This window comes from Sturnira hondurensis, unplaced genomic scaffold (assembly GCF_014824575.4).
Source record: "Sturnira hondurensis isolate 20B ecotype Veracruz unplaced genomic scaffold, ASM1482457v3 Scaffold0003681, whole genome shotgun sequence".
In the NCBI taxonomy this organism is placed as follows: domain Eukaryota; kingdom Metazoa; phylum Chordata; class Mammalia; order Chiroptera; family Phyllostomidae; genus Sturnira; species Sturnira hondurensis.
In genome coordinates, this window is record NW_028076312.1 from 1,007,459 (window position 1) to 1,024,903 (window position 17,445).

At 36.4% G+C, this 17,445-nt stretch overlaps 1 protein-coding gene across 1 annotated transcript in view; it reads right to left on the minus strand.

The window, feature by feature from the left end:
* SPAG16 (sperm associated antigen 16) overlaps positions 1-17,445 on the minus strand; it is a 750,884-nt gene that overhangs the window by 703,104 nt on the left and 30,335 nt on the right. Inside the window, exons 6-7 of the mRNA XM_037042002.1 lie at positions 6,665-6,772; positions 3,428-3,545 (exon numbers count right to left, since the gene is read on the minus strand). Coding sequence (XP_036897897.1) covers positions 3,428-3,545; positions 6,665-6,772 — 226 coding nt within the window. The remainder of the gene's footprint in view (positions 1-3,427; positions 3,546-6,664; positions 6,773-17,445) is intronic.

A 17,445-nucleotide genomic window follows, 5' to 3' on the forward strand; every position in this document is an offset into this window, starting at 1 on the left:
AATGTTGAACCTTTGTCAAACTTAATTACAGATTTTCCTAAAGATTTAAATACATTTCAAAGTTGCTACACTGTTTATTATCTATCAAAATAATCTGAAAACACAGATTTTTCTCATCTCACAGTATATACAAACATTTCACAGTATACTTTCAGTCTTTTATATACAAACTAAATAGCATTTGAAATTTAAAAATTTTAATCCTTCTTCATACAAGATATTTGAGAGGTCTGTATTTTTACAGAAAAGCATAATAAACTCAATGTTCATTAAAATAAGGTTTTTAAGGAAGCAATGCTGAGGAAGCCAGACAGAGAACACAATATACTTCATACTATTCTAGTCCATATCATAAAAGTTTGTTAGAAGTGAACGAATCCTCAGAGCATAACTATATCAAAACACTGAGACATAATAAAAAATAAGCATAAAAACTGGTATCTTCCATTTTGGACCATAGAGAAATTTTTCAAATACTTTAATATATTTTCACTTTACATTTCAATGTATTTTCACAGTAAATTTATTCCACATAGTTATGATGCACTAATAGATTCAAGTTAAAAGGCTAATCCATGGCTGCATACCCAGGGTATACCTGATAAAAATGACTCGACAGAAAAAAAACAGGACTGGGTTTGTTCAGCTTATTAAATGGTAGCCTCGGCGTGTTCTCCAAAGACTGACCTGAGCTCTCCTTCCTAGTTTGGAGAATATGCTAACTGACCCTAGGGTTAGACTGGTGTAGCGAACATCTAACACTCACTCTGGCCACTCAGAACCCCGGATTTAGTGACTTGTGAGTCTTCCATCTTTCACTGTGTACGTTAAATGCTACAATCCTTTTTCATAACTAGGATTCTAAGAATATTTCAGAGGCTCCATCAATAATATGCATCCATTTGCAGAGCCAACAAAAATTCTGGTGACGTGAGGAACTATGCGCAGTAAGGAATTCACCCCGAGAACGGCAGTGGCTACCAACCGCCACAGAACAGATCTAGAGGCGCGCCCGAGTGATGAAGTGATACTGGGACATTACTATTAACATAAGTCCATATTTCATTCTAATGCCTTAGCACGCTCCAAAGTGAAACCCACGTGGCAGAAACGGCATCTCCACGCAGATCTGGCTTTCTAGAATTATAATGAATCTAGCATCCTGAACAGCAGAATCGATATTTATATTTGCATTTATATTTAAGAGAGGAAAGATATTTATAAATCCTAACAGCACCTTTTTAGATAATAAACTCTTAAATTTTCCTCATTAGGATTATCCAAATGGACGTTTCAGGATAAAAATGAAAGATATTAATAATGGCCCTTTGATATCAGGTATAAATCACAACAGTCTAGGACAAGTGAGGATGTCCAGTGATGTCCAGTGATGCCCAGTGATACAGAAGAGGACAGAAAGATATCCAATCCAATAGAACAAAGAAATACACAGTGTTCTGTCCCTGAGAAGGAGAAAAAGCATGAAGTCAGATATGAGTGATCTGATTCACCTCTCAAGCTAAAAATCTAAATGGGGCTAGCTGGAAGCAAAGGGCACATAAAGCCAGATAATTCAGGAAGACAATACATGCTCTTAGCTTTTCGTGGCATCGCCTAGGGAAATCAACACCCCCTTAAAGAGACTGTTGTATTTTGCACTGTGTTGGATAAACATCATATTCTCCAGGTGGAATGTGAAAATTGACTAAAGGAGGTCTATCTATGTAGATATACGTTAGGTGGTTTCTAAACTGCCCATGATTGTGTTTGCAATGTAGCGAAACCAGAAGCCACACAAAGTCTCAACAGCATACATGAAAATGTTAACATCTGAAGCACTGAACCAGAACAAGACTGAGAGTCAGGACAATGACGCCACAGACGTTAAGGATCTCACAGGTGCTACAGCAGAGAGGTCTTGGATTCCACAAGGCACATTAAGTTCACAGTCAAAAGAATTATCCAGAGCCATGTACCTTAACACTGGGAATATGACCAAACCAGTCACACGTCATTAGAAGAAAGTGAAGGCTGAAAGGACAGCATGTAGACTTCAGGTCACATGAATACATAAGTGCCCCTTGTATTAGGATTCATCTTGGAAAGAATGTGGAGAAGAGGATGCCACCTGAAGATAGAAAATTAACACTGATAGCTAAACAGTCAGTTATTGTAACATGCTATGTCACAGTCGGAGACTGTTGTAACCCAGAAAGATCTGAACAGTCTTTAATAACAGGCTGTGTTTTCTTTGGCCTTCAACAGAGGTAGTGGTTCAAGAACAAAATAAGTTGCAGATAATTAAAGCAAAACCTGAATCTTTGAACATCTGAATGGCAGTGTGTAAAATTCAACCCTGCCTCATACAAACAGTGATGTTAATTTTTAAAATGTTTTCATCTTAGATAAATGTCAACTATAAGGCAAGGTACTTGTCTGTTTAATAGGTGAAAAAACAGACTTATGTGTAAAATGGACTGAAGGTTCACATGGCTCCTTCCACTCCCAGTCCTCAGCCCCTTTAACTAGACACCACTGAGGGGCAATCTGAAACACAAAGACTGTATGTGCCCTAAATGCGTTCTCAATATGGCCTCTGCTCTAGCACAGAAATTCCCCTCATGTTGGAGACAGGGGAACTGAGTGGCAGACCCAGTGCTGGACAGGTTGCAGATGTGGCAATCAACAACATGGAGGGGAGTGCAGGCACTGGCCAGCACGGATGCCTGGAAGGCCCTGATATTCTTGAACTGTGAAACTCAGTCCAAGTGGTCTGCCGGAGATGCCAAAGTACACATGGTCATTTGGGAATGTATGGCCAGGTCACTGGTGAATTCCTTCTTGGAGAATGACAACAGGAAAATAAGCATGAGACCAGGAGGAGAAGGAGAATAGGAATGGCAGCAAAAGTTTCAGCTGGCCACATGGCAAGAAGTAGGAACAAACTGAATCTAGAGTGCAGGAAGCCAAGATGTAGGGTACTGGCTCGTACTGGGAGGCTGGGAAGCAGGTTAGATAAAAAGGAGAAAGGAGATCAATCACTGAAGGTGTGACCTGAAATGCCATAAAAATGTAAATGACTATTACACTCATTTTACGCAATATTACTAATAATACAATTCAAACATTCAAGAGAACAAAATTAAAAGTCAAGCACAAAGACTCACAAATGATGTTTTCCATTTTAGTTAGCTAAACCTTACATTCAATAAAAGACCAAATACACTTTGTTAAAGCATGTCATAATGAAATAAAATATTTAAAATTGATAAAATTATCTTTCTAAATGTTTCCAAATACATCTTTTTTACAACATGAAAAGTGGTGAAAACTTTTTAAATTTATCTCAGAAACAAAACCAATATGTTGTAATTTTCTTATAAAAAATTAAAGATTAAAAATAACTTTGAGGTATCTGATTTTTTACCTTCTTGGCTGCTTTGTCTTTTTCCAAGGAGGTCATCATTTTCTGCTTCAGTAAAGTCTGATGCTTCTCAAGTAACACCCTTATAGTTGGTTCATAAGATGCATAATGTAACTTCAACCTATGAAAAATAAAGGGCATCTTAAAGGGTAATTCAGTTAAATCAGTGATTTCCATTTAACATCTGAACATTTTATTTCTTTTGGCTTTTTTTGCATCAGAATAAAAAATGAATAACCATATAAAGGTCAACACAACAGAGCCAAGAAGTGCAAAAAGTATTATACAGTATACAACTTCCCTGCAACCTAAGTACACGTTAAAAAGTCATAATTCTCTGTATTTAAACATGCACTTAAAAGATCACTGAAAGAGGAAAAATTTGAATCCTTTAATCAATTCAGAAACAATTTTTAAATAGACAAGGATTACAAACAAAAGATGATTAAACAGAAAGTGTCATTCACATCAAAATAAACTAAAGGATGTTCTTGAACGCAAGTTTGATTAACCTCATATTAAGAAAACAAGGTATAAAAATATTTTGACAACTCATAGAAGAAATAAGTGACTAAATTTATGATATAAACACCTTTAAGAATCTGTTTTATTTCAAAATGTTTTTAAAATAGCTTTTTACCTTTTTATTGAAGTGTAACTTACACAGAATAAAACGTACCGATCTTAAACACCACAGTTCAGAGTTTTCATAAATATGCATGTCCAGAGCAGTGTCATGGATGGGACATGAGACAAATTCACACAGACTACCGAGTCCTGTAGAGGAAAAGGGACGGCACGGCTACTCCCTCAAGGGGGGAGCGCCTCAGAGCAGCTTGGCCACTCTCTCAAGGGAAGAGCGCACTGACCCTTGCCCAGACAGGCTTTTATTGGGTTTCAATTTGCACAGGAATACAGGTACAGCTCATGAATCACTGTCAGGCAGTAAAGATCAAACAGTAGATAGCATACAAAGAACTATTAGGGCTTCTTCTGAGTCAAGGTCTATCAGTTAAAAGGCTATAAAACTTTGGGAAAGAAACTCATTTCCTGCTCAGACCCTTATCATTTAACTAAGAGCATTCTTAGCAAAGCAGGCTTCATAGGATTTTGCATATCCTTTCTCAGGCCTGATTACCTGGGGAGCCCGCCCTTTCCAGCACAGGCTCTCTAAAAACTAATAAATAAAATCATTTTAAAAATAAGCATGTCCAGATAGTCCACATTGTTACTAAAATATGGAGCATTTCTAGTATCTGAGGAGATTCTAGAACTTCATATATTTGGAATCATAGAATATGTTCTTTTTGAAACTGGCTTCTTTCACTCAGTATACTGTTTTTCAGATTCTTCCATATTGTTGTGCATATCATTAATTCATTCATTTTTATTTTAAGTAGTATTTCCCTGTACATATAATCCAAAATATATTAATGCAATATTCTGCTGATGAAGAACAGACTGTTTTCAGTTTGGGGCTATTATGAATAAAATTGATATGAACATTCTTATACCAGTCACGTAAGATATGTTTTGGTTATAGATCTTTGTTTCTTTTAGAAAAAAATACATAGATGATTTCCTGGATTGTAATTTATACTACAACTTGCCAATGGTTAGTCAATTGAAAGTTTTTCAATTCCATTATCAATTTTTTCAGTTTTATTATATTGTAAAACAATCAATATATGAGTTTGTTGATTTTTTCTCCCATGCTTGTCCCTTTGTTAATTTGTTACAGATCTTATTTTTATTATTTCATTTCTTTCTCTTTCTTTGTATTTAATTTTTTTCTGGGACTTTTTTTGAGCTTCTAAGGTACAAAATTAGATTGCTGGTTTAAAACTTTCTTCTTTTCTAATATTAGCATTTTAAAGTTATCAGTTTCACTTGAAGTACTGTTTTGGCTTCATCTGACAAATTTTAAAATCCTGTATTTTCAATCAGTCAGTTCAAAATATTTTCTTATGTCCTTCTTTTGACTCACAGGTTACTCAGAAATGTGACTCCGAAATTTCCAGGTGATTGGAAATTTTCCAGAGAGCTTTGTGTCATCAAATTTTAATATAATTGTGTTTAATCAGAGAACATATTTTATATGACATCAATTCTTTGAAATTAATAGACTTATTTTAGGGCTCAGCATCAGACCTATTTTGGTGAACATTCCATGTGCACTTGCAAAGTCCAAAGTAGAATTGAAGAAAGGTCAATTATGCTCAATTAACATGTCTTGTTCTATAAGCTTAGAGAATTTTTTTGCCTATTTTTCTAGTAATTGCTAAAAAAGGAGTGTTAAAATCTCCAGTTGTAAATGTGGAAATATTTATTTTTTCTTTCCATTTTATCAGGATTTGCTCCATATATTCTGAAACTCTTATACCTCTACTAGATTCATGCATTCGTCTTCCTAATGAACTGAGTCTTTTCCGATTATTTATATGAAAATACCTCTTCTTCGCGGGTTCTCAGGATGCCCCTGAGGATATCAGTTCCAGAGCCCCTCCCCTCAGGCCCTGTGGGCTGGCCCTCCTTCCCTAGAAAATGCTGCCTTAGACATCTCTTCATGAAGTGGAAGATCTCTCCCTGGAGGTCCTCCTACTTCCTCTTCTCCTGACCACCAAGCTAATGGTCTGACAAGGGAAGAGACTATATATCCAAAATGCTCCAAGAAGTAATCAGCACACACTAACAGGAACCAGCAGGGTCCCCCCAAACAGTGAACTTTGAGGTACTTGAAAAAAAGGGCTGTACACTAAGACTGGATAAACAATCATTAATTGACCTTGAACCGCTTCCTTAAAACACTGAATTTTACATGTCTTGGAGCAAGAACTCCCGTGAACGAGGGGTACTCACTCCTGGAGCACCTCCTAGAAACAGGAAAAGTGACAGTCAGCCCTCAGAGAGGTGGAAATGGCCGAGCTCCCATGGAAGACAGGAGAGTATAGGACAGCAAGAGCCTAAACCTACTCATCTTTGTACGTTAGATGCATAGTATAGACTTTGGCACATGGTATATACTCAATAAATACTGAATAAGTTTACCTGAAACCTTCTGCCATAACCAAGTTGCTAAAACATGAATTAAATAGTTCTTTAATAACTGTGGGAGTTGGGGGTGGACAAGGGAGGGAAGAGCAATGGGGAAAAGGCAGGACAACTGGGACGGAACAATAAATTAAATAAATGAATGAATGAATAAGCAAACAAATACACCAACAAATATTAGCAGCTTACCCTTTAAGATCATTGATTAATTTGTTTTTTTCTTGGACTATTCGCTTGTGATGCATTCGATGAAAATCTCGTTCTTTCTGAATTTTAAGCAGATCTTCTCTAGCCTTGCTGAAAAATACAACAATAACTTTAAACACACTGCTAATTCCTTTCTAAAAAATTATTAGTCATCAGTTAAAATCCGGTATTGAGCAATTGAAAAGAAAATAAAAAAACAAAGATTCCATTATAATTCTGATTGAAGGATCCCAAGCAATGTAATGTATATTAGGATGGGAGGCGGTGAGTGGGCCAAACCCTACCTATAATTTCAAAAATAGCATTCATCCACATTTTATTTAAGTAAAGAAAAGTTAAAGATATGCCGCAAAAATATCACAATCTATCTACTTACAAAAAGAATTTGTTTATAAAACTAAAATGCATATAAAACAAGATAATTCAAAAACAATTAATTACAAGAAAAAGACTTTATAAAATGTAATTCTGAACTTGTTTGAATACATAATTAAAAGAGTGCACTGACTTATTTAGTTCTGATAATTGCGAAAAAGCAAGCATATAAGTTCTGAAAAACCAAGATTTTATTCTGGTAATACATATGAGAAATACACACCACCAGCAGATCATTTTACTAAAATAGTTCGTAATTTGATGAGAAAGGTTTTCAAATTCAGTATTAAAATACTGAAGCATTCTTCAAGTAGATACATCTTCTACAAACTCCTGGTGTAAAGCAAGAATATTAATGTTAAGCCCAGGCTATATGTGAAAAATGAGTGGAAATATTTCACTCACCCCATAATATGTTTCAACATAAAATGTAAAATGTAATTTAAAATGAAAAAGTAGTTATCCGACAGTCTTAGTTAGGTGACAAAGCACAGCTGCACTGAAACTCTCACATTCTGGAAAGAGAGAGACTGAATCAGAGTGCTGACATCATTCACCAGACGATCAGAACGGAGTAAATCTGCCTCTCCACACCACAGTACTCCGAAGTTCAGAGTCACGTGAAACGAATGCACGCAGAAAGACTGCTGCTCTGGGAGCTGGGTCAGAGTGATCACTGAGGAGCAGTGACCGGCGTGCAGACAAAAAGTGGGACAGGGTTGTGTTCAGGGTCCTGATGGAACATACAATGATCAGTGAGATTTCCTGCTGCAAGGTCAAGTCACATGTGGCATATGGTGACAGGGGCCTGTCTATTTTTCCAAGTTTCCTTCTTTTTTCCCCATCCCTTCCCTTTTTTAGTGAGGATGACCTATATTACTCCTTATTTTACTAGCATTGATGTAGTGTGTATTATATGTAAATAAACAACATGCCACAATACACAAGGTCTACTCCCACCATCTAAACCTCAACTTCAATTCTAACATATTCTTCCTGCTAACATATTGAAGGTGCAGGAAAATACTCATTAAAATATTGTCTGGAAAAATCATCTGATGAATGTGCCAATTATCAGATGAACAAATAATTCATTTTTTCCATTTTTTAACCCTCTTTGTGTGTGAATGAAGAGGGACTGATAAAGAAGGACCCCCTCTGCCACCGCCATGTGGCTAGTGAGTAGTACAGGAAGAGGAGGAGAGAATTTAAGTAGAGTGATTAGAAAAAGCAAATGTCTGAGCTGACATTTAGTTGTGAAAACAAAGAACACCTGAATTCTCATTCATTTAGAAGCAAGCAGGTAAATCGGTTTATACACTGTCTGACACACAGGAAATACTCAGTGAATGTTAAAACAATCATCGTCCTCATCATATTACTATTGCTCTTTAGTATAGTAGAAAAGATATATTTACGTTCTCTAACAACTAAATGTATCTACCTAAAATAGGGGGCATGCCAACAGATAGATATCCTGTAATGGACCAAAAATGTCAGAATTCATAATCATTAGTGAAACTATATTTACCAACAATTTAAACTTTTATGAACATCTATTTCAATCTAATAAAATGCTTACTTTAAACATTAATGAATTATATAAATAAATTTATGTTTTATTTATCTTATCTGAAATAACCTTACTTTAAAACCAAAATAGGTTAAAAAATACAGGGTTGGGCAAAACTAGGTTTACAGTTGTTCTATAGAAAATAATAAAGTGATGAATAGATAATCACACAAGAATGAGTTTCACATACTCACAACTGCATAGCTACTCTGCCTCACCCTGCAAGCCAAAAAACAATGCTGGAAAAAAGTTTTTAAGCAGAAGCACAAATGTGCAGCACTGCATCAACTCACTTTTTAAACACACATTTAAAGGCCCATTTGTACTCATCCAAGAAAAGAAAGCATAGGAATTGATTGAAGTATTAGACCTTAAAGTTTTTCTGACCATTAAATTGGTTTTCTGGGACTTGCTTTCTGTTTGCGCAAATGAAGTCTGCTCAGTAGAACAATTTAAATTCATTTCATGGTGATGCTTTTCCTATTATGACCTTCCAGCTGCCCATCTGCTTAATAAAAGGAACATAAAAGAAGTACTAAAAAATAAAGTTTAAAATATTCATAAGCAATTAATATTTTAAGCTATGTAGTGTTTTCTTATTATATTAGCAAAGCATGTTGTGCTAAAAATAAACTTGTATTAAGACAGGAACCAGAGAGGTTCTATTTCAAGTATAATGAAGTGAGAGTTACACCATGAAACACTGTATTTAGATTTGTATGTCATAAAGAACACATTTACACGCTTCTTCCCTTAAGGAAATGGCAGGATCACATCACTATATAACATCCCCATTTCAGGAAACCACCATATCAAAATCTACAATTAAAGTATAAAATATTTATATATTCATATTTTTTACCATACTATAAAAACAATCTCCCCAAACTCCATGTTTCCACATATGAATATGATTTAAGAGTGTGCTCTAAAAAAATATTTTTAAGTAGATGCCCAGTAAAACGATTTATTAGCTGAATAGTTTTATCTAAGTATATTAGAATAACCGTATAATAATAAGTTTATTGAGTTATTTTGTTAAAATAATTTGGCAAAAGGGAGCATATAAACCTGTTCTTGTTTACCTGCATTAGTCAAAGCAAACTTTCATTTTTTCACATGTGCAAACTTGAATCAATGTACCTCGTGATAACAATACTATATGATAATCAATTATTTTATTATCTTCAACTGGTTATAAATGAATTAGTTTACTCAGTAAAATTAATATTGAAATAATTTTTAAATAGACAAAATTAAATTCAACCATCCTACAAGAAAACTTTCATTATATTCTTAACCAAAAAACAGAGGGCTATACCCATGTCCAGAAAAAAATACCATCTTAATTTAACAAGCAATTACCTAAACACTAGAGCATAAAATTTTATGGGCCTCATTATTATCTTTATTTCCACAGTGTTTGTTTCTGAAAGTCATTTCATTAAATGGGTCTTTGGAAAAGCTGGGTACTTCTTGACCTTTTATAGAAGCGAATTTTGTAAGTACAATTAGGACCCCATAGTAAAGCACTTAATTTTTCCTCAAAATTAATTGCAATTTAATTATATCCTCTTTATATTTTCTGGGAGAAGGTAAAAGAATTTCAGTATGTTAATGGTACATTTTAATATTTTAATTAATAATCCCAATCAGTATCATTTTTCTGCCTAATCTTCTGGCCTCTCAATAAAACTTTGTCTGCTCTGCACTGTATTTCCTTAACATAATCTAGCAAAGGAAGACAGTACTATAAATGGGGCAAGACTTAACTTTATAAAAAGTTGTTCCAATTTCAACCACGAAGGGGAAATAATTCCTATTCCAAAATAACTCCATGAAAGGGGCCAAAATCATCAATTAAGTACTAAAAATCATTAAAAGCTTAACTGCTTAACTAAAGAGCCAAAATGCCAAAAGCACATAGTCATTTATGCCCCCGACCTGTTTACCAGGAAAGGCTATAGACAGGTCGGGGGATATGCTGAGCACAAGACACATTCCCTATTGCATGGAGCTCACAATGTCAAAACAAAATATATACACTGGATAATCTGATGTAAAAGGCATAAATTTCAAGCTCCTTTATAAAACAGCATTAAAGACAAGGAGCTCCTACCCTCTCGACAGCTTGGATGGATCTGGAGAGTATTATGCTAAGTGAAATAAGCCAGGTGGTAAAGACAAATACCATATGATCTCACCTATAAGTGGAACCTAATCAACAAAACAAGCAAGCAAGCAAAATATAACCAGAGACATTGAAATTAAGAACAATCTGACAATAACCAGAGGGGAGGGTGGAGGGGATATTGGGGGACTAGGGGGAAGGGTTGTCAAGGGACATGTATAAAGGACACAGGGACAAAGTCAAAAGGGAGTAGGATGGAGGGTGGGAGGTGGGGATGACTGGGGTGAGAAGAAGTGGTGGGGAGGAAATGGAGACAACTCTACTTGAACAACAATTTTAAAAATGTCAATTAAAACTACAAAAAAAAAGGTATCCAAGGTCAAAAACTGGGAGCTTGAGACTGACAGAAGAAACACTGAGAAGAGCAAAAATCAGATCTACACAAAGGCAAGGTGAAAACAAAATGCGAGCTTTGAGCTCACTGGGAAAGGACGGGGGCTCACACAAAGTCAGACACTCACATGCAGACAGGCCGCACCACTCACCAGTACTACTGGGTATAGGAGACCTTGGGCTAAGTACCAGCTCCGAAACCAGACTAAGCTGGGCCTCATCCATCTGTGACAGAGCAAGTGAAATTAAGATGTTCAAAAGTTGTAAGTGAAATCCCAGAGTGAAACTTTGGGAAAATATAAGGCACATATGTAGCATTTCAAATCATTATTTACGGACAGCCTTAGGGGCAACAGGAAAGTTTGGAAAGTATCTGCATCAGGCTTCTCATGAGACTCAAGAAACTGTCTCTTTGGCTTTAGACTTGCAAGTTGGAGTGGAAGAAAGAACAGCTGCGGAACTACTCCTTTTAGAGACTAGAAGCTTGAGGGGCGGGGCAGGGGGAGGTAAACAAATAAAAGAAAGGAATAAAGAACAACAAAACAATTCTACCTCAGATTTCCATTTAGAGTTGGAAGGAACACTCCAGTAAAGAGTTGGCTGTGCAGAGACCAAAAAGCAGTTGGTAAAAAATTACAGTCACTAACAACTGATCCTAATAATCAAAAACTAGAAACACTATAGAAGGGATTCCAGCAAGGAGAATAAAAACTACAAGTACATGCTGAATACATATAAACCTCACAAACATAACACTGAGCAAAGGAAAACAGACACAAAAAGAGGCTGTTTCTAAAAAGTTCAAAAATACAAAACAAATCAAAGTCAGTCTGAAGAACAGTCATCCTTCCAGGGGAGTAGTGAGTGGAAGGAACTACAAAGGGGCGCCTGGAATGGTGATAATGTTGCTTCTCGATCTACGCACTGGTTACATACTTTGCAAGGATTCATCCAGCTGTATATACTTACAGTGTGTGCATGTCTATGTATTTTCCACTTCCATTAAAAATATTAAAGCAGAGTTCCCTACCTGTGTTCCACAGGAAAAAAAGAGATACTATACAAATATAATACTAAAATTTATAAATGTGTCAATCGTTTCTCCCCCAAAATGTATGTCTATGTAAACACATACACACACTCTTCCCTAATTAAGTTATAAATTCAAGTAAATTCCAATGCTAATCACACACCTGCCTTCCTATAAAAATAGACAAAGTTACTCTAAAATGTATATGCAAATACAAAGGACTTATAACCACCAAAATTTCTTTTAAAAAGAACAAAACTGTGAAGAATAGGCGTTAGCGCTTTCTTAAAAGCTTTGTAGAATTCTCCTGTGAAACCATCTGGTCCAGGGCTTTTGTGTGATGGGAGTTTTTTTATTACTTCTTCAATTTCATCTACTGTTATTGGCCTGTTCAGGTTTTCTGCTTCTTTTTCATTGAGTTTTGGAAGATTATATTTTTCTAGAAATTTATCCATTTCACCTAGGTTTTCAAATTTCTTGGCATACAGTTCTGCATAGTAATTTCTTACAATCCCTTCTATTTCCGTCGTATCACTTGTAATCTCTCCTCTTTCATTTCTGATTGTGTTTATTTGGGTCCTCTCTCTTCTTTTCTTGATGAGCCTACTTAAAGGTTTGTCTATTTTGTTTATCTTTTAAAAAAAACCACTCCTACCCTTTGCAACATCATGGATGGAACTGGAAAGCATTATGCTGAGCGAAATAAGCCAGGCAGTGAAAGACAAATATCATATGATCTCACCGTTAACAGGAATCTAAACAACAAAACAAACAAGCAAGCAAAATATGACCAATGACACTCAAATACGGAACAGGCTGATAGGGTCCAGAGGGGAGAGGGGAGAGAATCATAGGGGAAAAGGGGACGGACTCACATGAACAAGTATAAAGGACATATGGACAATAACTAAGGTGGGGGTGGAAATGGGAGGGAGGTGGGAAGCACTGCGGGGGGCGGGGGCAGGGCTGGGAATATAAGACAGAAAACTGTACTTGAACAAGAATTAAATAAAAATTAAAATAAAAAAGAACAAAACTGAAAGGCTAACACCATCTGACTTTAAGAACTTACTTAAAAATGCCCTCCTTGTGGCTCAGTGGACTGAGTGCTGGCCTGCAAAACAAAGTGTCACTAGTTCGATTCCCAGTCAGGGTACATGACTGGGTTGCAGGCCAGGTCCCCAGTGCAGGACGCATGAGAGGCAACCACACACTGATGTCTCTCTCCCATTCCTTCTCCTTCCCTTCCCTTCTCTCTAAAATTAAATTAATTAATAAATTTAAAAAAGAACTTACTTAAGGGTAGAGGAAGGATAAAGAGGGTAACGAGGGCCAAACCTAAGGTGAGGGAGGGAGAGTTGACTTTGGGCAGTGAGCACATAACGCAACAGACAGATGATGTATTTTAGAATTGAACACTTGGAATTCACATGTCATTAACCAATGTCATTCCAATAAATCTATTTTTTAAAAAAGGAACTTAAAGTGTAATAATCAAGAGTATGGTATTAACATGAGGATAAACAGATGAATGGAACAGAATAGTCTAGAAATACCCTCACAACTACAGCATAAATTCAATTTTTCAACAAAATGCCAAAAGTATTCAATGACAAATGAAAATGCTTTGTAAGAATGGTGCTGGGAGAGTGATGGGGGAAAGTGGGGACAACAATACAAACAAACAAGAATGGCGCTGGGACAAGTGAACATGCCCACAGAAAATTAGCCTCTGCATCCCACCTAACACCACACATAGAATTAAAGATAGGTGATCAACTGAAGTAAATATTCTAAATCTTTAAAGATTTTAGAAGAAAATATACGAAAGCACCCCTGTGACCTGGGTATAGGCAATGGGCTCTTAGACAATGTCAAAAGCAATACTGTAAAAACATAAGAAAGATGTCATCAAAATTTAAAACCTCTGCTTATCCAAAGACATCATTAGAAAATTGAGGAGCTTGCCCTGACTCCTGTGGCTCCATGGACTAAGCGCTGGCCTGCAAACCAAAAAATTGAGGAGCCAACTCATAAACTGGGAGAAAACAACATTCTGAAAAAGCATGTATCCAGAATATATAAAGAACTCTTACAACTCAACAATAAAACAAAGACTAAAATCCAAATAAAAATGGGCAAAAGATTTACACAAAAGCAGGTTAAATGGACAGCAAATAAGCACTCAAAATTAAATATCACTAATTACCAGGAAAATGCATATTTAAATCCTGACAAGCTGCCACTCTGTAACGTTAAAACAAAAAAGACTAGCAACGCACCGTGGTGACGTTGTGAAGCAACAGGACCCCTCACGTACGCTGCTACTGAGAGTGAAAATGGCCCAGCTTTTACATTGAAAATGGACTGGCAATTTCTTATCCAGTTAAACGTACATCTACCCTTCGATCCAGAAATCCCACTCCTAACTTTTTTATACAGAATAAAGAAAACATATTCGTACAAAAATATCTGTGCACAAATGTTCATAACAGTACTATTCATAACAAGCACGGTTAGGAACAAATCAATAGAGAAGGAATTAACAAACTGTGGTATATACCATACAACAAAACAGAACACAGCACTAAAGGAGAATAAATTTGTGATAGACACAAAAATTATACATAAATTTTACAGACTTGATGCTGAGTGTAAGACGCCAAGCACAAAGACTAAACATTTTGTGATTCTATTTATAAAGTTCTCAAAGAGGCAAAACTAATCTAAGGTGAAAAAAAAGCAGTGATGGCTAGGACAGGCAATGCCTAGGAAAGCAGACAAGGGCAGTTTCTGAATGAATAGAAATATTCTATGTATCAAGACGGTTATGAGTCACAAGACATCATCTCTTCATCCAAATTATATAGCTCTAACTTGTACATTTCAACTCATACATATTAACTGTAAAAATAGCTCTAAAAGTTAGTACATTATTTGTGTGGTGGAGCATCTAGGGGTAGGAATTAGATATTGGCAGTAAGCTGATGTGCTAATAAGGACGATGAGGATTATTATTCTACTTTGTTTACTTTCCATATGCTTTTTTTTGTTTTTTAAAAATTGTTGTTCAGGTAAAGTTGTCCCCATTTTCACCTCATCACAGCCCCAGCCCCACCTCCCACCCATCCCTCCCCCACCCTCAAACCCACCCCCTTTGGCTTTGTCCATGTGTCCTTTATACGTGTTCCTTGATAGCCCCCCATATTATCCCCTATTATCCCTCTCACCCCTCCTCTCTGGTTACTGCCAGATGGCTCTTTATTTCAGTGTCTCTGGTTCTATTTTGCTCACCTGTTTTGTTGATTAGGTTCCACTTAGAGGTGAGATCATATGGTATTTCTCTTTCACCACCTGGCTTGTTTCACTTAGCATAATGCTTTCCAGTTCCATCATTACTTTTCAAGAATTAAAAAGGTAACGTATGTAAATAAATTGCTATGTACCTGCCTTCTAGAAGAAATACCACTCTTGGTTGTTTATTCAGGTGTTGTTGCTGATGCTAACAATAAGGCTGATAAAGATGATAATGGTACTATTCTACCCACTTAACATATACTGTACATTAGATACTATGCTAATTATGCTGTCATGGATGAGACAAGCACAATCTTTGCCTCCATCACTTTGCTGAAGCATAGAGAAAAATGAATAAGGAAACAGAGTATATGTTATATAACTGTAAACTGCAGTGACTTTTTAAAAGGTTCTGTAATACGGAATACTGATTTGGCACTTACCAGGTGCCGCATACTGTGCTCAACACTTCTAAGTGACCCCATCAAGGACAGGTAATATCACCCCACTCACATATGAGGGAAGTGAGTGAGAATTATATTCTCACATCGAACATGTGGCAGCGCATCATGTGTTTGTGTTGTTCTGTCATTAACACCTGATCTGTTCTGAACAAAAGCTTGAGAGGGATTAGTAATGAAGAGCTGGAGAACGAGAGATGCTGGGACTTAATTGTCCCACAAGGAGCTTGTCTGACTTCATTGTCACTGTGTCATAGCCAGTGAAGTCGATCTATGAGAAGGTTATGCAGGATAGAAGAATGTTCTCCCTATTTCTATCACATCCCTCTATCCAGTCATTTCCTACACACGAGCCAACTCCTCAAAACTGCCCATTAGCCTCACATTCCACCCAGAGGAAAAAAGAAAAATTCTAAAAAGGGACTCTACCAGTTAGCCCCTCATTCCAGTCTCTATGTCTCCTCTGCTAAGTCCCAAACAAGCCACGCTGTCCCCACCATAAACTCTTTGTACTTCGTTTTCCCTCTGCCTGGAATTCCCTTTCCCAAGTTCATGGGAGTCCTTCTCCCTCAGTACCTTCAAACAGTGAAAGGACTTCTCTCCCCAGCCTATCGACAACAAGATCCCTTTATCTCTGTCTCCCCCACCCATGTTGTGGAGCTGAGGGAGAGGGGCAAAGACGACGAGGAGACCAGGAGGCATGAAAGCCAGACTACAGGACGTGAAAGTACAAGTACAGTGCTGTTTTCAGGGGCAAGCCATCAAATTGAGAATATCATGTACAATACCTACATTATGAAAATGAGGCAGAAAATGTTAGTCAAGATAAGAAACAACATCAAACAAACAGGTTCCTAACTAATTAAACTTGCAGTCATTTTCATAGGCCTTAAACTGAGGTGAATACTGTGACCTGTCAACAGCCATTTGGTCACAAAGTTTGCAAAATGGTGTCTTAACTGTGGGAGACTTTATAACTCCAGTGATGCTTTCCAGTCTTCATTAAAGACACACTTCTTCACTGAAGTGTGGCAGGTCACACTTAAATTCTACATCTCCGCATTTAAAATAATACTTGATGTACATTTCAAAATAAAAGTACAGCTGCATTCTCCTTTTCCAAAAAAAGAATGTCAGACTATTACATGTACTGTTCCTCTCAGGTAACTAGTACATAATACACTTTTACCTTCAATATAAGTATAAATCTTCGTTAATAATACATTTTCCCCTTAAAAACATCTGTAAAATTCCAGAAAGTTATTTCCCAAACTTTTTATATCAAGGTATAATTGACATAAAATAATGTATTAGTTTCAGGTGTAGACATGATGATTTTTTATATATTAAATAAGTCTAATTAACATCTGTCACCATATGTACATATATACCATACCCCGATTTTTTTAATTTTAGAATATAGTCTACATTTGGAGCAAGGGTAGGAAAACCCTCTGTTCTAAGATGAGCATTGCTTACAGCAGAAAAGCAATTGCACTTTTA